General features: G+C 38.5%; 1 protein-coding gene across 1 annotated transcript; it reads left to right on the top strand.

The window, feature by feature from the left end:
• Positions 1-2035: 2035 nt before the first annotated feature.
• ZDBF2 (zinc finger, DBF-type containing 2) lies at positions 2036-17877 on the top strand (the record flags this gene model as incomplete). The annotated part of the gene is made up of 6 exons (XM_010285757.1): positions 2036-2149; positions 2769-2820; positions 3396-3447; positions 3969-4074; positions 4918-5045; positions 16668-17877. Coding segments are annotated over exons 1-6 (1572 nt in total), but the record flags the coding sequence as incomplete, so codon positions are not given.
• Between the last annotated feature and the right edge of the window lie 3796 nt (positions 17878-21673).

The raw sequence follows: 21673 nt of genomic DNA, 5'->3' as shown, positions 1-21673 counted from the left end.
AGCGGGTGGTGAGCAGTTGTGCTGTGCATCATTTCTTTTATGATGTTCTTTTATCATTATTTTGTATCATTATTATTTTTATCATTATTACTCTTATCATTATTATCTAATTATTTCATCATTATCATGTTATTTTATCATTATTATTATCGTTATTATTCTCTTTTTTTTCTGCCCTATTGAGCTGTCTTTATCTCAGCCCATGAGTTCTACCTTTTTTCTGATTCTCTCCCCCATCCCGCTGCAGCACGGGTGGTGTGAGCGAACAGCTGTGTGATTGTTTTAGCCACTTGCTGGGTTAAAACACAACATCAGTGTAGTTATTTTCATAGTCCCGTGCTGTTTAAAGTTACTGGTGGTCCTAGCTGGGTTTAAACGTGCATGAATCTGTGTCTTGACCTAGGGGTGTAACTTACAGAATTGTACTTGCAAATGAGTGAACTCTCAGTAGCACACCACCATTGAAATTATTCCTTGAAATAAAGAAGTAACGAACCGTTGCAGTAGTTCTCCAGAATATTACAGTTGCCGCTGCCTGGCATCTCTGGGACAAAACTAGACATCAGCGTATCCAGGTGCCTTCATCCAGGTTGGGGCAGTGGACAGAGGGAATGGTGTGGTGCTCCCTGCCGGCTGGCTGAGTGCCCTGTCCACGAGGTAGCCTCCTCCGTGGTTGCTATACTCTTACTACGCTCCACATTTGTAGCTTTAGCTTAAGACTATATATATATGTGTGTATATATATAGTAAGACGTTAAAAAAGTCAGTAAGTTGACTTCAAGCACGTGGCACAAATTATTTTCCATAAAGCATTGTTCATGAAAGATAGTTATGTGGGTTTTTCCTTCACTTTCTTTTGGATTCCAGCTGTGTATAGGACACTGAACAGGGTGACTGAGATAGTTGATCTATCAAGAAAGCTTTTTTCGGTTGTCTGATGAGAAGACTTATCCGAACAGCTGAGTTGGTTTTTGTTTCTTTGTTTTTAAATATTTTTACATGAATTGATACACTATGGGAAGGAGAACAAGTCTGCTGTTTTGATTGGGTGGTTTGTTGTTTGGGGTTGGTTTTTTTTTTGAGTTGAGATATTAAGGTATTCCTTCTGACCATAACTGCTGTAACAGCCCTGCTGTTTTGTAATGAGCAGTGCATAGTTGGGGAAAGAGCAAAACAAATACAAAGAAAACAAACATCAAACCACATATCTGTCAAGACTGATGGTATATAGCCTCATACAGGAACATCTTTTCTATATATATGAGATCAGGAAAGGAGAAGGGAAGGAATGATTCTTGTAAAAACAGTTTATAGAGGATTAAAAGTGGTTGATTTGAAACTTTTAAGTTTGTCATCCCACAATTGCATAAAAAGTGGTAAACCAAGAGCAGATCTAGGAATTGCTAAATCCTACGTTTTGAGACAGGATGTGGTACTTTCACTGTGATGCTAATGACGGTGATTGTGAAAATTATTGCGGTCTTTCTGTTTCCCTGTCTGTAATGCTAACAGTAATACTTTGTTAGGTATATAACAATTAATTTATGAAATGCTTTGGACATCCAACCTACTGTGAAATTTCCAGTTAATGTATTATTGCAATATCTAACTAGTTTATGTAACATAAGCAAAATAAAACATTGTTTTTCTGAGCAGGTTCATGAATGATGCTCAATATAGATTCCTTTCAATTTGGTTAATATTGAGGAATTTGTTTTCTGTTATTGTCAAGTATACTTAATTTCATGAGTTCTAGCATCCAAAACAACAACAACATTTAATATGTAGGGACCATGAGGAAGAAAGAAGCAAGAAAGTTACTCCAGAAGGAACAGTTAACATTTATGTAGTAAAGACTGTCAAAACAACTTCAGTAATAAAAAAGAAAGATGTATTGCAGACTTCAAAAAGAGATTTATTAATTTTATTGACTGACATGTTTGCAAAGTGGTACAGAAAAATTTGCATGCCTTAGGGCATGGAAAACATGCATTATTAATTCTATTTTAAAAGGCTTTTTAACTTCATTGTTGCCAGATGGGATGAGAAAAGATAAGTGTCCTGCACTGCAAATGGCCTCCTGTTCAACATTTATTGTTTGCTAGTCTGGAGTCAGCTTTGGTGGATGAAGAAGGTTGATGACACTAAGGTTTGTACTAGAAAGCTGATTTTATGCTTGCATTCCATAATGTTAGAGGACTGTGTGAAACTCGGAAGCCCTTTGTGTTTGGGCACCCTAAAACGTAACTGCATGTTGCTACAGTCATATTTTAATTAAAAATTGTGGGATTCAGTATTGGTTTGCAGGTCTTTTGAGCAATAAGGATTACTTTTCCAGCCTGGATAATTATTTTGTGTGGTCTAGGTCTTGTATGGTTTTTATTAGCATACTTATTTCATCTTTACTGTAAAGGCAACTTAGGAAATGAAGTAATTAAATTAATTTGACAAGTTTATTGCTTAATAACCTAACGGAGTCTAAGATGTATTCATAAGTATTGTATTTGACTTTGTTAATTGGATCAGAAATTAACCCCTTCTATCAAAACTAACATGCATTGCTAAATATAGTATTAGAGTAACCTAGCAAAGCAGAAATTTATTCTTACAATGCAGCTTCATTTAAGTCAAGTCTTGGTCTATAGCTGAAACAATATAGTGTTTCTGAACAGCTTGGAGCTTGGACTGAAGGATGAACTTGAGGATGGGCTTTACTGTGGGGCTTCTAATATTTTTTTATTTTCGCTTATTTTATTTTTTACTTACAGATGTTTGACAGAATCAAACCATCTGATGAAGCTTCTGCTTCTTCAGCACAAGGTGAGAAGTTTAAATTAGATGTTTTTGTTGCAGTTATTCTTTTTTTAATGTAATAATTATCAGTAGAAGCATTAGTTCACCTTGTAGTTTCAATTGCATACTTTGATTTCCTAAATTTCATTACAGAACTTAGATGGAACAAGTGACTTCTGAATCATCCACAGAGTTTCCATGTAGATGTAATTTTCTTATCCTGTAATAAGCTGTTTAAGATGTGACATATTTTATCTCAGTGATCACGGATGTAGCAATGTAGATGTAGATTTTCTAGTCTGGATCCCAGATAAAGCAATAGAGAAATTCCCACTCACCTCAACCATGAAAGGGTAAAGCTTATTCTATGAAGCTCTTAGAGAAGCTTTGAGGACAAAAGGATCTCTCTTTACATGTTTTCTTGAACTTACTGAACTTTTAAATAGTAAAGTAAAATAATAGTATAGTAAAACTTTAAAATAGTAGTTTTGGCAAATACAATGTTAGAGAAGTAACTACTTGCAGGTAAAACTTTACTCCATGTCTTTGATATTCTGTTTTTTGTTTGTGTTTGGTTTGGTTTTTTTTTTTTCCTCCTATAGGAATTGAAAGACATGGTGTCGAAGGCTCTCTACAACAGGAGAGCAATAGCAGGTAAGTTAAGTGATGATCTAATTGGCATCTAGCTTACTGCTTATATAAAGTAAAATGAAAGTATCTGGTTTTTAACCTCATCTGTAGTGCCCAAAACTAGTATGTGGCTGTCAAGATTTCTTTGTCTTTGGCCTTTTTTTTAAATTTCAAAATACTAACAAACAGAAGAATGAAAAGATGACTCTGCCTTTTTCTGGAGTTGTCTTCAGATTTCAGCCAACTGAAGTTAGAATTTGTGTTAGCTGTGCCTTCAACCTGTTACCCTTTGCTCTGCATCTAAGAAAACATTTTCTTTAGTGAAACTTGCTTGGGAATACCTTAAAATATGTAGGCCTACTTGCCATTACAATTCTGAAATAGAAATGTTTATCTTGCGAGTTTGTTCCAGCTCTGTAGTAAGAGAGATATTCAGAATTTCCATACTAAGAACAAGAATTAAACAACCCAACAGGTGTTGTTTTTTTTGTTTGGGGTTTTTTTTTTTACTGAAATGTCTTGGTAATATTACCTGCTTTTTTCAGTTTACACACAAGAGGGCAAGAACATCCTCGGCCTGGAGTATCCACTGTGCAAAATAGACAAGGATACTGCAATTGTTGCCATGTCCACTACAGCAATCTGGAACAGGTGAGAAGGCTTATGCATAATTCAGCAACAGATTGCAAGGAGTACCAAAAGGCTTTATCAGCTTATAAAATACTAGTCTCTACACTGAACAGCCAATCCTTAATGAAAAATAATCAATTTGTGAATTGCACAATGTATGCACTGAGAAGAAGATACCCTTCTTATCTGTTACCTGTTAAAAAGATGCTGGTGGAGTGGCATGGCTACTGCAGTCTGCTTTTCTGAAGTGGCATACTGCTGTGCATTGTATCCATTAGGTTTATTTCTGTGGCCTTAATCTTGAGATCTGTATATACTGTAAAGTATTAGGGTTAATAAGTTAGATATCAAAGCTTTGATCAACTATTTTCTCTTCTGTTAATTCTGTCAGTCTCCTGTCTTTTAGACTTTAGCTTATATAATCTTCTATGCTTACGAAAATTCTCTTTTATTCAAGTGAATTGTAGGATATTTACTCATGTGAAGTTAAAAAATATTTTAATAGTCATTTATAGATACATTTAGAGTATTTGTACTAGTTACAAGAGATTTGTGAGCAACTGTGAGATTTGTGAGAATATTTGTACTAGTTATAAGAGATTGGTGATGAGCTGTCAGAGCTGCTAATTTAGGTTCCAACTCAGAAAGATGTTTCAATACATTTTAGTATTATTCGAGATTTCTTAAGCACGCTTAAAAATCTTTTTGAATCAAGGCCTTAAAGTAGAAAAGGCTGAAGATTTTTCTTTTTATTTAAAATGTTTGTAGCAGCAGTGTAATGTTTAACCTGGGAATTAATTTTTAGGAAGAGGCCAGGGTGTTAACAATAGTATTAAACTAGTCATCTGTTTTATCTTTCACCAGCATGTCTTCAGCTCCCAGCACAGACATTTTACAACCTACTGTAGAAATCGTATGGGTACCAGTAGCTTGATGGAGCGTTTCCTGCAAGATGTTTTACACCATCATCCCTACAGATACCATGACAACAGGTATAATACAGCTGGCTTTTTTTTTAACTATGTGTTGTTAGAATGCATGTATTATGAGTTCTTATTTCTGTTCCATTGCTGAGCAGTAAATTTTGCTAATTTGAGGTGAAACTTCCAGTCACAGAATCATAGAATACCAGGTTAGAATGGACCTCAAGGATCATCTGGTCCATCCTTTCATGGCAAAAGCAAGTTCTAGACAAGATGGCCCAGCACCCTGTCCAGACAAATCTTAAAGTGTCCAATGTTGGGGAATCCATCACTTCCCTGGGGAGATTATTCCAATGGCTGATTGTTCTCATTGTGAAAAATTTTCTTCTTGTGTCCAGTCAGAATTTCCCCAGGAGTAACTTGTACCCATTATCCCTCGGCTTTTCCATGTGACTTCTTGTAAAAAGGGAGTACTTCTTTGTAGCAATCCTTTAAATACTGGAACATGGTGACAAGGTCTACCCTAAGCCGCCTTTTCTCAAGGCTGAACAAATCCAGTTCTTTCAGCCTTTCCTCACATGGCAGGCTTCCCAGTCCTTTGATCATCTTTGTGGCCCTTCTCTGAACCCTCCTCAGCCTGTCCACATTTTTTTTGTGTAGCAGGGACCAAAATTGTATACAGTATTCCAGGTGTGGCCTGGCAAACATTCAGTGGAGTGGAATAATGACCCATTTATTTCTGCTGGTGATGCTCTTGTTGATGCAACCCAGCATCCTTTTGGTTTACTTTGCCACAGCAGCACACTGTTCACTCATATTGAGCTTGTTGTCCACAAGGACCCCCAGGTGCCTTTCCACTGAGCTGCTTCCCAGCTGGGTAGATCCCAGCCTGTGCTGCCCTCCTGGATTATGTCTTCCCAGGTGCAAGACCTTACATTTGTCTTTGTTGAGCTTCATAAGGGTCTTGTTTTTTTTTGCTCTTCCAGCCTATCCAGGTCTTCCTGCAGGCTGGCTTTCCTTTCCGAAGTGTCCACTTCCCCAGTTAGTTTGGTATCATTGGCATACTTTGTCAGGGTACACTCAATCCCATCATCCAGATCACTTATGAAGATGTTAAACAGTGTTGGGCCCAATATTGATCCCTGGGGGACCCCACTTGTAACACGTTGCTAGTTTGAAAAGGAGCTATTTACCACCGCCCTCTGGGTGCGGCTTGTCAGCCGGTTCCCCACCCACTGCACGGACCACTTGGCTAGACTGTAATGCACCAGTTTCTCTAGGAGGAGACTGGGAGACTGTATTGAAAACCTTGGATAAATCCAGGTAGACAATGTCCACTGCTCACCCCACATCAACAGAGCAGGTTACTTTGTCATAGAAGGCAATCAGGTTTATCAAACATGATTTGCTTTTGGTGAATCTGTGCTGGCTTTTCCTAATCACATGCTTCATTTGAATTGTGATAGCCCCCAAGAGGATTCATTCCATAACTTTCCCAGGGGCTGAAGTAAGACTGATTTGGCCTATAATTTCCTGGATCTGCCTCTAAGGCCTTTTTGTAGATGTGGGTGACATTAGCCTTCTTCCAGTCTTGTGAGACATCCCCTGATGTCCGTGACTTCTCAAAGATTATGGAGAATGGCCTCACAACAACATCAGACAGCGCTCTCAACACTCATAGGTGGATATTGTCAGGGCCCATCGATTGTAGGGGTCAAACTCCTGTAATAGTTCACATACCAAATTGTCGTTTACATTGAAGACAATTTAGAAGGGAGTGTATTTATATAAATTCCAAGTATATTGCTTTTGTGTTGTCTCATGCTCTTTTAAACTTTGTTCCACCACTTAAGAATTTGTTCCACTGCTTAAGGATTTTTTCCAACACTATTGATAGCAAGTAAATGTGAAGACCTGAAAAAAAGGAGTGTATGGGTCAGCGGATGTAATGGCAGACTGTACAGTCTGACATGCCTTCACAAATTCTTATAATTTGGGCTATATATATTATTATAATTCTTGTAATTCTGGGCTGTATTTATATATTTAGCAGTATATTTTATGGTATGTTTTGAAAGTTCATAATTTTGGTTGTTTGTGGATAATGTCAGGTGAACATTTATATGTTTATTTTTCATTATACTTGCAGTTCACACATTCAGTTAATACTTAGATGAATTACATTAATTGACCAATTCATTAATGCTGAGATTTTGAAAAGTATTCTCTTTACTTATCATGTGTGTGTTTAAGAGTGATAAGGGTCAGTGTGTAAGTTTTTCTCTGTTGATGAAAGGACATCGGTTAAATCTCATTCCTTGTTTGTTATGTTCTGCAAGGCAGACAAAAACCCCAGTCTGAACCTAGTACAGTGTATCTTGATATACAGCTCTGCTATAGATCTGACAAAGTGTATTTTGGCTGAAGGCAGTTATATTGATATTATCAGGGATGTGACAGAACAAGCTAATAAGCATGTCTATGACAAATTAGCCTAGGACATGTACACATCACTACAAATAAATAAATTAATCCTTCTAGCTTAAGAACATCCACAGTTTTTTGCTATGGAGAAAATACAGGATTCATTTTAAGGCAACACCCATATGAAGAAAGCCCTCTCTTGAGATGTTGCTAATACAAGGTTTTTCCTTTGGCAAACAAAACCTACTAACTAGGATAAAGAAGCTACCCATGTTCCTCTAAGTTGTTGGAAGAAGGAATGGAATTAGAAAAATAATGTACAAAATCTAGATGAAGATGGAGGGAGAAGGGGGAGGAATAATCCCAAATCTAGACAGAGTTTGGAGGAAGCAAAGCAAAGATGGAAAAGAAAGTATGAATAGATTTATGTTGTGATCCTGCTCTGAAAAATGACTGAATAAAAATGTCACGTTCTTAACTGATATCTGAGGTAAGAATTGGATTCTTTTCTTTATTACATAAAAGACTTGGATTGATACAGTTTCACTCGGTTCTTACTACCTGTTTTTACTATTTAGCTGAGCTTATACAAGGGATCTTAAGAGTATCATTTACTAGGATTATAGAAATATTTGTGAGACTTGATTTGTTTTGCAGAACTAGTATACCTAGTAGTGATGTGGAAGAAGGAAAAAATTAATCAGAGCTTTGCCTTATACTGAATTTCAAAGGATATTGGTGTTCTGCTCTTCCCTGCACCAGTAAAAACACCACAAACCAACAAATCATTCCTTCCTCCTGGAGTGTAAGTTTTTTATGTAAAGAAATAATATTGAGCTTTGAAGAGAGTAAATCTTCACTCTGCTTTGGGGGGTCATTTGTAGCAAAAATGCCAGAAGTTCCTAACTATATAGAACAAGAGAGTAAATCTTCACTCTGCTTTGGGGGTCATTTGTAGCAAAACTGCCAGAAGTTCCTAACTGTATAGAACTGTAGTTCTATTCCCTCCACCCCAGAGACATTTGTTCATAAGTAATTGTTGAAAATTTGATATAGACTGTTAAGCGAGCTAGAAGCCTAGGAATTTGCTGTATTTTATCCATACCAAAATCCATTTAGTCATATATTCAGTCTACCAGCAGCGTCCAGATGGCAGGTGTTACACACAAAGATGGAAGAACTCTGAATTGAGAAAGCTAAAAGATTATCTCTGCTGCCTTTGGCCTTCCCTTTAGGTCCAATTCTGATCTGTAAAATTTCAAAGTTAGAACAAAGGTGCTTTATCTCAGCACTTAGGTGGACAAGAATGCATGCAGCACTAGGGCACCGCAGTTCAGCTGACAGGCATTGTTTGATCATGTGGTGTATTTGATTACATTGCATTCATATGATAATAGAAATAATCCTCTTATTTTTTTTAATGTTTCATTATATGAGATTTCTCCTTTTGCTTAGTCAGTCCTATAACCCTTATTTGTACTTTGATGAATTCTATCTCCTTTTCTTGGATAACCAGAATTCCACTGTATTCTAAAGGTGATACATCTTTGAGGAAAATGTTGTATTTTTTTTGCAGTGTACAAGAAACACTGCAGGTTGTGTCAGAAAATTTTATTGATTTTCTTTTAAAACAATGCATCTTGAGCAGGGAGGAGTTGTAAACTGCTATTGGTGAATCGATGTGGCTTGTTAGGGTCGCACAAAATGTGAATCCTTCTAGCTTAAAAGCTGTAAGTTTTATTATTTATCAAAATTTGACTGAACATCCCTATTGCGTTCCCTTATTTAAATTGTTCAGAGGATCTTTTTAGCATTTCACAAAATCACAGAATCATTAAGTTTGGAAAAGACCATGACTTAAGATCATGAAGTACAACCATCAACCCAACACCACCATAACCATTTCCTTGTCATCTGAAGATTTTAATACTTTTCAAAAATTTTGGAAGGGGCAAGTAAGTCATAAAACTTAGCCTGAAATGGAGGGCATTCTGCTTCTGATCTTTTATTGTGACAATGAGTGATTGCTCAGCCCTCCTATTTTATATTAGCAACCAGTTCTTAGTTTTTTTATTGGTTTTTTTTTTCCTCTCTCGGTGATTATTTAGCTTTTTAACAGACTCCCAGGGACCTTAATGAAAGCCTTTTGCATATCAGAATAGTCAATGTTCTTTATCTACTCCTTTATCACTGCCTAACACACGGTCCAGAGATAGTGAGATGCAACATTTCTCTCTGACAAACCTTGATGGTGGCTAGATCTTATAGTCTTCCAGCTATTTTGTTCTATTTTAATTGCTTTTACTTCAGCTAACTTGCCAGGTACAGCTCTAAAAGCTTTTAGTTGCCATGAAACTTTTTGTATTGCCACGTATAACTTCATTATGTTTTTAAATGTCAGCGATGCATTACTCCTTCCAATCTTTTGTGACTGTAATTATTTATAATAGAAAAGTTTTGTTGTGGCATTTTTTTCTTCAGACTTTCAACTTGTGATTGTATTCCGTATATATTACCAGGAATAAAACCAAGGTCTGCAGCAGATATCAATTAAACATCCTTTACAGTAAGGAGGAAAAGTGTAATTTGGCGTCCTAATTATGTCAGGTTTTGTTTTGTTGTTTCCTTTAACCAAGACTTGTCTTCTGCAAGATTCCCACTTCTGGTATGCATGAGCCACAACAACTACCACTTCAGTTTCCTTACTTTCACTTGTGTATTATTACAATATGTAAGTGTATATGCATTCACACATATTCACTCCTATACACACACACTCTCCCCACACACTGTTTTTACAGTTATGGGAACGTGTGCGTGTCTTGTACATGCTTTTGAAGACTATGTAAAATTACAGCAAGTTAGACAGGCATGGTGGCCTTTATCTTCTAGTCTCTGGAAAGTAAACAAAGATAAAATTTTGCAATGTGAATTTTTCAGCATTTAGTGTTTGGTCTCAAGAAAAACCTCGACTCAGTTTTACCTGTGGAGCCATAGGTAGTGAGTCTTTAATAAACATTTTCTTTGAGGGGTGTGTTAATACAACATGCACCATTAGATCAAGTATTGACAGTCAATATTTGATATGTACATCATTTTAGTAAGTGAAGAATGACATGCTAATAGCCAAAGAAAAATATAAGTTACTTCACTATGAATTGCATGTAGTGCTTTATCACTTCTTACGTAGCCAGTGTGATTTTTGTTACGAGTTGCAACGGTTGGAGGGGACTTCAGTCTACAGGATGTGCATGTGACTGCCCTTGCGTTTCCTTGGAAGGCTTTTTTTGTTTGATGGACAGTGCTTCAGTCTATGTACTTGAAATATCTTGTAGGTCTGTGTCTTCTGGTAACTTTCATTTCCATGCTATTTTGCATTTAAAAAGTTGCTTTGTTTATGACTGTTTAGTGGCTCCGTAGTTCTCCTCACATTGACCTCAGTAAATAGGGTTTTCAGCACTCATGATACTTAGTACTATGTGAAGCAGTCTGGAAGCTGTTAGTAACTATTTTTGAGAGGCCAGGGAGAATGTGTGATGTTTCAGAAGTACTGGGAAAAAACAAATGTAGCAATTGTCAATTATCAGTAAGAGCAGAGAAAGGATCTGCTTACAGACTTTGCTTAAATTACAGTATTTCCTTGAGAACCGAATAACCAAACTGTTTGTAAGACTCCAGAAGACAACGAAGTGATGAGTAATGGTTACTGCTGATTTAGTCAAGAAAAATCACATTGGGCCATCCTAAAGTCCTTCTTTAACAGGACAACAGGCCTTGTGAATAGAGGAGGATCATCCATCTTGGTGTCATCTGTCATGTTGCATCTATCGTGCCATCTCTCAGAAGCCCAGCATTTGGCATGTTGTTGTATGAGGCTTATAAGAAAGCTAAGGAAAATGTGATTGGAGATTAAATGGTGATGAAATCAGTATGTAGCTGGCTGGAAAACTTTTCTTAATTGTTAGTGGCTTAGAGAGAGAGAGCAAAATCTAATGGTGGATCACGAGCCTTATCACTGAGCCCTATCCTGAGGTTTAAAGTAGGTGCTTTCAAGTATGAGTTATTGGTGGGGTGGAGAGGTTTTTTTGTGTGTTTTGGTGGTGATCCTATGAAGTATGCTTTCCTAGAGTAATTCTTGTTAAGTCTTGTCCTGGTTTCAGCTGGGATGGAGTTGGGTTTTTTTCTTCCTGATAGCTGGTATAGTGCTGTGCTTTGGAGTTGGTATGAGAATGATGTTGATAACACACTGAAGTTTTAGCTGTGGCTAAGTGGCTGTAGTGCTTATACAAAGCCAAGGACTTTTCAGATTCTTATGCTCTGCCAGTGAGGAGGTGCACAAGAACTGGGAGCGGGCACAGCCGGGACAACTGACCCAAACTGGCCAAAGAGATATTCCCTACCACATAATGTCATGCCCAGTACATAAACTGGAGTTAGCTGGGGGGTGGGAGTTGCTGCTTGGGGACGGGCTATTGTTCACTGGGTGGTGAGCAATTGCTGTATTGGGCATCACATGTTCCTGTACATTCCTTTGTCAGTATTATTATTATTGTTATCATTGTTGTTTCCTTCTCTCTTGCTGTCCTGTTAAACTGTTTCTATCTCAACCCATGAGTTTTTCCCGATTCTCTCCGCTGTCCGGTGGGGGGAGGGAGGGAGCGAGCGAGCAGCTGCTTGGTGCTTAATTGTTGGCTGGGGCTAAACCACGACAGTCCTTTTTGGTGCCAATTGTGGGGCTCGAAGGGCTTGAGATAATAATGGTTGCAGGTCCCGATATCAGTTTATTTGATTTGCATTATGCTCTCATCTTTGCTGTACGTGTTAAAGATTGGTGTCGGCTTCTGCAGGGTGCTGTACTCTGCAATGATTAGTAAGTGTAGATGTTAAAGATTGGTGTTGGCTTCTGCAGGCTACTGTACTCTGCAATGATTAGTAATATCTTGCCTGGGAGACTTGTTTTTAGGGCACTGACCTTGAGCTTAATGTGGTATCATCTGAGCTCAGTACTAAAGCTGTTACTTTATTTCAGATACTATCTTGTAGAGACAATTAGCAATTGTACTTCTTCCTCCAAAAGGCTTTTTATGGAGGAAATGCAGAATGGCACCTTTGCTACCCTCTGTCATAACGTTTCCTCCTTCATCACAGTAACTTTTCAGTATTTTGAACACCCTTGGGTAGTTAAAATAGAAGTCTATTGGTACTTCTTGTGAATATTGTTTTGGTTTTGTCTGAGGTTAGCAAGCAATTTAAGAATATCATCCAGTGATCTATCCCAAGGCTGTATAGTTATGAATGGCAGGGTGTGTGGAACAGCATGGGCAAATGCCTAGGGTGGTGGGCACCTTCAGTGTTTTGGAACTTTACTCCTGAACAAGTGCAGAATCCTGATAAACTAGAATATTTGGAAGAAGTATGCTGTCACCTTTGCAGTTTCAAGGAGACATAAAAAGGGTACTGGTGGGATTTTGGTATAGCTACCTTGGAGACAGAAGAAATTAAACAGCTGTCCACCTTGCCTGGGTCTCTCAGAGGACCCTTCTGTTGTGGGCTTGCTGAGGGTCGAAGAATAACAGGTGCCAATTGCTACCACAATAATGCACCAGTGACAGTATCGCACCAACAGAGACTCCCTGATCCCCATCCATGAGCTGATTCGTCGGCTGGAGAGCCAAGGAGTGACCAGCAAGACTCGCTCACCCTTTAACAGCCCCATATGGCCAGTGTGAAAGTCTAATGGAAAGTGGAGATTGACAGTAGACTATTTGTGGCCTGAATGAAGTCACGCTGCCACTGAGTGCTGTCGTGACGGACATGCTAGAACTTCAATAGGAAGTGGAGTCAAAGGCAGCCAAGTGGTATGCCGCAATTGATAGTGCTAATGCGTTTTTCACAATCCCTTTGGTGGCAGAGTGCAGGCCACAGTTTGCTTTCACTTGGAGGGGTGTCCAATACACCTGGAATCGACTGCCCCAGGGATGGAAACACAGCTCTACCATTTGCCATGGGCTGATACAGACTGTACTGGAACAGGGTGAAGCTCCAGAGCACCTGCAGTACATTGATGACATCATCGTATGGGGCAACACAGCAGAAGAAGTTTTCAAGAAAGAGAAGAAAATAATTCAAATCCTTCTGAAAGCTGTTTTTGCCATAAAAGAAAATAAGGTCAAAGGACCTGCACAGGAGATGCAGTTTTTAGGAATAAAATGGCAAGATGGATGTCATCAGATCCCAATGGATGTCATCAACAAAATAACAGCTATGTTTCCACCCACTAGCAAAGAAGAAACACAAGCATTTTTGGGCATTGTGGGTTTCTGGAGAATGCATATTCCAAATTATAGTATGATTGTAAGACCTCTTTATCAAGTGACCTGGAAAAAGAACTATTTTAAATGGGGCCCTGAGCAACAGCAAGCCTTTGAACAAATTAAACAGGAGATAGTTAATGCAGTAGCCCTTGGGTTATTCCAGGCAGGACAAGATGTTAAAAATATGCTCTGCATCGCAGCCGGGAAGAATGGCCCTACCTGGAGTCTCTGGCACCAGGAGAGATCCAAGGTGGACCTCTAGACTTTTGGAGTCAAGGGTATAGGGGATCTGAGGCCCGCTATACTCCAACTGAAAAAGAGAGATTGGCAGTGTATGAAGGAGTTTGAGCTGCCTCAGAAGTGATTGGTCAGCCAGGATAATTTTCTTCACAGAAGCTAGTGTGAGGCTATGTTTTGGATTTGGGATGAGAAAATGTTGATAATGTGCTAATGTTTTGACTTGTTGCTAAGTAGTCAAGGGCAGTCCAGCTTCTTGTGTTGGCCTGCTAACAAGATGGCTGGGGGTGCACAGGAAGCTGGGAGGAGACACAGCCGGGACAGCTGACCCAGGCTGGCCAAAGAGATATTCCCTACCATATAACGTCATGCTCGGGATATAAAGCTGGGACGAAGAAGAAGGAAGGGGTGGAGGGACGTTCGGAGTTACGGCGTCTGTCTTCCCAAGAAAGCATTACGTGTGATGGAGCCCTGCTTCCCTGGAGATGGCTGAACACCTGCCTGCCCATAGGGAGTGGTGAATGAATTCCTTGTTTTGCTTTGCTTGCGTGTGCGGCTTTTGCTTTACCTTTTACCAGTTTAATAACTGTCTTTGTCTCAAACCATGACTTTCCTCACTTTTACTCTGATTCTCTCCCCCATCCCACCGTGGGGGAGTGAGCGAGTGGCTGCGTGGGGCTTAGTTGCTGGCTGGGGCTAAACCATGACAGTCCTTTTTGGCACTCAACATGGGGCTCGAAGGGTTTGAGGTAACAACAGATTTGATTGGAGTATGCTAGGTAGAATTTATAGCTGTTATTGCCGTTTAGCTCTTAATAGTCAGGCTCCTGTGCTTGCCATGAATTTGCTTGCTTTACTGTATATTAAGAGTCTAGTGCTCATTAGTGGCTGCTTTTTGCTTCCACTGGTTGCTGTACTGCTTATCGTCTGGCTCTGCTGTGCCTGGGAACATTTTGATAACAGCAATGAATGGCCTTGTGCCCAGGCTGGCAGATGGCCAGGGCATCACTGCGGTTTCTGTGCTGCTGTACTGGACAGGCTGGAACTCTAGTGTGAACTGGAGTCAAAGGGACTGTGACCTGTGGATGAGTCCACATGGGAGCAGGACACCCCAAAGTGTCTGTGGCCGTGGATAAGCCCATGCCAGAGCAGGTGTATCTCGAATTGTGTGTGGCCATGGTTATGTCTGTGCCATGGCAGGTATACCTCTGATGGGATTGTGGAACAAGGATAAGCCCACGCTGGAGGAGGTACATCTCAAAGCGTCTGTGGCTTTTTTATCTCAACCCACAAGTTTTTCCCCGATTCTCTTCCCTGTTCCACTGGGGGAGGGAAGAGAGTGAGTGAGCGAGCGGCTGCATGGTGCTTAATTGCTGGCTGGGGCTAAACCATGACAACTCTGTAGATGTCAGTTTTAAATACTTTTTTTAAAAAAAAAAAAAGTTGGCCAAACCTGTCATTTTTTTCAACTATAAAACAGTTCTTCCAAGCTGAGAATTCTTCTTTTATCTGTCATCTCAGTAAAAGGCTGAGACATAGCTGTATTCGGATAAGTTCTCTTGTGGTTGTTTTTCAGTGTGAAGTGGCTGTTTAGAAATACTTGCTACAAGTTTGCTTGTTATCAGTTGGCTTTATCAACTAATGTCTGAGTCCTTCAAGGACTTCTGCACATGCTGACTATTAAGTATTGCTAATCCTATTGGCTCCTGATTGATTTTCAACTTTCAATAAATGTGGAAGCTGAATGTTTATAACCAAGGACATGACTGTACAATAAAATTTATTCACAATACTTCTGTTAGCAGATGAATGCACCATAAGAGGTGCATGGCTGTCTGCCATTTATTAAAGTAAGCATCCATTTGGGTCTCTCAAGGTCTGGTTAGAACTTTCAAATGAAACATAATATTCTTTCTTCAGTTATATTTACTTTCTTAACAATTATTTTCATTGGATTTGGCCAGCTGTTACACGTTGAAGTCCTGTAGGTTCCTGTGTTGCATAAGAGAAATAGTCCATATCTGTCTGTTCTGTAATTCTGCAATACATAAACACTTGTATTTGAGGCAGTACTAAAGACAGGTCTGCCAGCTGCAGAATATATAAAAATCTGCTGTTGTCACAATAAGGCTGAGCTATCGTAACTTGGCTTCTTACAGAAGTGAGTCAGAAGCTGTGGTATGTCTGTGAGAAACAGTAAGCATGGAATTCCTTGGCAACATGTGCAGAGTTCCTATCAGGCAGTCACATTTTGTAGAGAAAGGGGCATTTGTAATCAATAATATTTTTATGCTGTGCTGTATTATAATGTTCCATTTCTTTACAAAAGCTCAATATTAATTAATGATAGTTTTACCAGTGAAAGAACCTCTGTATAAGCTCACAACTTCAAACATGGGAAATATCTTTTTCTTGCTTTGCTGTGTATCATAATGTATGTTTGGCCATTCTTAATGGGTGGTTGCATGAAGAGGGTAACTGACTAATGCCTGAATTGTTATTTTTAGCATTGTGGAATGTTCCTCCCTCCTCCTTTTTTTTTTTTTTTAAATTGTATATTTCTGCTAAAGTAGCAGAGCTGGTAACTTGAGTTTGTTCATTAGGTGTGATGCACCTAGGTAATTACTCTTTAATAAAAAAAAACCCCTACTGTTTGAAAAATCTAAAGCATATTTACAGTATTTATATAAGATTTTTTTTTTCTCTTCCCCTTTAGACCAACCTATGATGACATACCACTCTCTGTCACTCTAGAGGCTGCTAGAATTGCTTGCCTATCCACAGAAGAGATGGAGAAAAAGAGGACTGAAGATGAACAGGAGATCTCCAGCAAAGACCAGGAGTCTGTTGGAGAAATTGGCTCTTCTGCTCCATGCCTGTCTCATGAGGGCACAAAGAAAACTTCTGTAACACAAGCATTTATTCAAAAGCTAGAAAGAGGGCAGGAACATGTAAGAATATCCCAGCGGTCTGTAGACATTTGTAGTAATGAGAAATGGGATACCCTGAAAGATGCTCAAATTGCAAATCATAGCCATGAAGGCCAGTTTACAGCTCTGAGCCCAGTACCTCAGCGTTCTTCTGTCAGTCCTTTAATCCATAGTTCTTCTGTTAATCCTAAAACAGGAAAAAATGTTGGGAATTTGGCAGCATCAAATCTGATTCTACATAGTGGATGTGATAAAACAGGAATGGAGGTATGCAGTAGTGATGTGTTATCGAACCCGTGCTTGAATCCTGCTCCGGCACTGGTTCACCCCCAACACTGTTCGGTTTCTCATCAGAATCGTATGTGCAGCCACAGCAATTCTTTATGTATTATCTCAGGTCAATATCTCTCAAAACGAGATGGTTCACAAACTCAGGATGAAACTTTGGTGTCTGATTTCCATCTCAGGGATACTGTGGGTATTAGCAGCTCCCTAGATCTTGGGACATCCCCACAACTAGCAAGATGCAAAAAAGTGAAGATGAACAGAGGTGATGAAAGTTCAGTGGATGAAACTATTGAAGATGTTATTTTGAAATACTGCCATGGAACTACATCTGAAGAAATCTATTTCAAAGAGGAGGATAATACCTCGTTAGCTTTTTCATCACTTCTGGACCATATTAATTTAGAGGGTTCTGAAATGAGTTTTGACTGTGATGTACCTATTCAGGCAGGAACAGACTTACCCAAGGCAGCTATAAAAGATCTAGAATTCCTAAAAACAGTCCAGATAAGTTTGCAAGATAAAGACTATGGAACACAGCTCTCTTCTGTTTTAAAAAGTGAGTCCGTAGAGAAAACGGAAACAGTGAAACAGGAAGTCGTCAATACTGAAGAACCAGTTCTTCCAGCTCTGCCTCATGTGCCTCCTTCTTTTGTGGGAAAGACTTGGTCTCAAATAATGTATGAAGATGATCTAAAAATTGAAGAACTTGTGCGTGATTTCAAGGAAGGTCGTTTTCGTTGCTACTTTGACACTGAATCTTCAGCCAACTGCACAGGGAAGAGAATGAAGAAAAAACAGCAGAAGGATGAAAAAAAGAACAATATTGTTGAGGGTAATAAAACAGAAGGTGCATCAGCTAAAGCATTGCCAGAATTTAGTAATGATTTAAGTGCTGGCTCTGATTTTCATAATCCATCTTTAGCCTCCGATACACTATGCAACCCACAAATTCTTAAAATGCCTAGGAAAAGGACATGGCGCCTGGCTTCAAGATGCCAGGTGGTTAAAGTCAGCCATGGCACCCAAACAAGTCTATTGAACTACCCTGTAGCAAAAAGAAAAATGTCTAGAAGGGAATGTGATCCAGCTGATCAGAAAGCGAGCATCATGTGGCCAGAGAATGAAAAAACTCCAAACATGAAAACTAGACTATGTGCACTTAAACTTCCTGAATCCTATAGCAAGATTATGAGTCCTGTACAGCCCAAGACAGTGGTGTATGTACTTTCATGCCCAGAGATAAAACAGTGTAAAGATAAACCTATAGATATTCCCAAAATGAGGAAAAATTCTAACTCCACAGATAGCAAGGACTCTGTAAGGTATAAATACAAACAGTGTTCTTTTAAGTATTATGATCCACTGACAAATCGAATTCTGAAAACGCCTCCGAAGAGTACTGTTGGAGAAAAGGCCAAAAAGCCCTCCCATGTTCGACAGCTTTTCAGAAGTCTCAGGTTTGATGCAAACATGAGGAAACTATCTGATGCACAGAGAGAAAGCACACCATCAAAGTCACTCAACTGGTCAGACTTCTATAGTTCATCTTCAGCATCTTTCCTGCCAGATCCAGGTAAAGGCAATGGTGCAGCTTCAAGTCAAAAGGCAGATGGATCTTCTCTTTCCACAGAAAGAACAGATTGTCTGGTATCTGGTCACACTGAGTACTCTTTTAAACACCTGATTATTTCACCTTTGAACTCTCACCAGTCTGTGGTAGAAGGAGATCTTAGATTAGCTCCATTTAACAGCAGAGTTACCAAAACTCCTCTGACTCCCGTCAGGAGTGAGTGGTTAGAGAGGGAGAATCCAAAGGCAATACGGAAGAGGAAAGAGGGCACTGCTAAAGAACCAGTTTTTTCCAGAAAGACTGCAGGACCTGTGTCTGTCAAATGTGCTGTTGGGAGGAGAGGAAACAGGGTAACTGCAGGCAAACAAACTTCCAGAACTAAAAAACAGCAAAAAGAGGGGATGAGAAGGAAACTTCATCCTCATGCCCAGAAATCTTCTGCTTTCTCTATCCATAGATGCCAGACAAGGAAAACTACAGTGGGAAAGCACCTTAAGAAAGAAAAGCCTGATGCTAAAAAATTAAAGATGAGGGGGAAACCAAAAAGGACCTTTCAGAACTCAACAGTTGTCACAGGAATTCCTGAAAAGAGGCAGAAAGTCACATCAGAATCTTTTCCCAAGAAGCCAGAGGGAGCTTCTTCCAAAGTAAGGAACTGGGAAGTAAGTGGAGATCGGGGTCACCCTAGCACTGTGAACCGACCCTCTAGAAGGACTTCTGCTGTACCGTTACTTCGAAACTGTCTTGTTCTACCAGGTGAGAGCTAGCTACCAAAAGAACTTTTCTTTTTTTATAGCCAACACCTGGAAAAAGACTGAAGAAAAGGAAAGGGAACAAAAGGAGGTCATAGACAAAGCAGTTGAAGTGCTAAAGCTGCAAAAAGTGCAAAGCCAATCTAATGTGAAAAAAGTACAACTCTAAACTCTGTTCTTGTTCCTGAAATATGGGGGCATAATATATTGCACTGTTCTACTGTGTGAAGCTGCAGAAGTTGTACATTTGAGTTAAAAAGCACTTAGAATTCTATTTACTAGTCTTCACCTGTATATCAGAAGAATGAACTTGAATAGTATCATATTGTTTTTATGGTATTATCAGTGCATAATATTGCACTATAATAAGGTAAATTAGAAGCTGCATTAATGAATTGTGCCTATTCTCATTTTTCCACATAACTCTAAAGTGCAAAAAATGACTCAGTAGTTATGCTAGAAATTAAATGAAGATGCATTAATCTGGGCTGAATTCTGTGTATGTATTTTGTATTTGTGTCTATGCACACCTCCTTCAACACATAATATATACTTGCCTGTGGAGTGGCATTAAGATTAATACAGTATGATACAATTCAGATCAATTCAGTGCTTTCTTGAAATGAAATATAATTGTACATGTTTTTATATTGACTTTTTTCCTAAAACCTTGTCCAAAGCAGTTATTTTAGACAAAAAGTCACTGTGGGCTCTCATCAAGCAATAATGGACCATGCTGGTAAGGAAATATGTCTCTTTAGGGCACTGTTCAAATGGTGGTGGCTACAGTGAAATCTCAAATTCCTAAAGACATATAGGCTTAGGTTATGGGTTGTAGGTTGGTTTGGTTGGGTTTTTTTTTCAGTAGCTGATAGATTAAGTTTATAGGTGAATTTCACATTCCTTAGTGGGGGGGTGGGGTGGAAAAGTTATAATGCAAACAAATAACAGTGAGTGATTTTAGAATGTCAGCCTTAAATTTGAATTTCTGTGCTTTTTTGATTTTAATTGGGTATGCTGTTGGTTACATTTTTATGTACTATAGTTGAAATTTTCTTTCTAAACTTTCAGTTAAATACTTAAACAAACCTAAAGCAGCATCCATCTAAATGTATTAGAGTTCAAATATTTGTTGAAACAGATATTTAAATATCTGTTTAAAATATTTAGTTGAATTAAAATTATATTCCATAGTGATTCATGTTTGGCCACTGATGCTCTAACTACTATGATTTTATGGCAAAAAAGACAGTAGTGTTTCAATTTTTGGTTTAGGGTTTTTTTTTTTAAATAGTTGTTATGATGACAGCTTATTTAATGTGTTTAGGAGACATAAGCCCCAGTCTTGCAGATGTTTCCGTGCTTTAAAATCCAAGATTAATTGCTCATTTGTGTTAAGTTAATCATATAGTTAAGCAGCATCACAATCAGGGCTCTGGTTTGTAAATCTGCAGTTTGGTATATTACGTAATCTACCTTACTTTAAAGGTCTTTGTAAATTATGTAGTTGTACAATTCGTCTTTCAAAACACAAGAAAAACATAGAAAAGAGTAAACCCTGCTCTCTCTGTTATTGAACATAATATCTGTGCAGTTTCCCCTGAAAAAAACCAAAATAATTCTTGATTCATTTTCTGAAGTGTCAAGGTTTGGACTGAGATAAAGGTGGAGTTTTGAAATGTTTAATATACAGTATCTGAAGGAAACATAAAAGCTGTCATCATAAACCACTTGTTCAAAAATACTTTGGGGATTTTATTAATGTATGTGCATATTTCCCAGGCTAAATAAAAGATGTGCAGGTACTTAAGCCAGCTGGAAACTAAGTTCCTTTACAAGTCAAACATGATCTGAGAGATTTTTTTTTTTTAAATTAATTTTATTTTTGAAATAAAAGTTGATTTCTGTCGGTGAATTTTCGTATGGTTGTTAGTAGACACAGAATCTTATGACTGTATTGCAAATCACTGGAAAATGAAGGGTTGTAATATGAGCTCTTATAGCCCTCTTAACTAATTGTGCCTGTATAATTTAATATTTTGTCTAATATAAAATGATTTTTTTTAAAGCAAACTTTTAAATGAATGGTTTTTATAGAAAGGCTAATTTTTAGATAAAGCAAAAGAAGATTTTAAAATAAAGTTTGTTTTAAAGCAAAGCTTTAAATTAACACTATAGATAA

The sequence above is a fragment of the Phaethon lepturus genome, unplaced genomic scaffold (genome assembly GCF_000687285.1).
Source record: "Phaethon lepturus isolate BGI_N335 unplaced genomic scaffold, ASM68728v1 scaffold3234, whole genome shotgun sequence".
In the NCBI taxonomy this organism is placed as follows: Eukaryota; Metazoa; Chordata; class Aves; order Phaethontiformes; family Phaethontidae; genus Phaethon; species Phaethon lepturus.
This window is presented reverse-complemented; position numbering and strand designations above follow the sequence as displayed.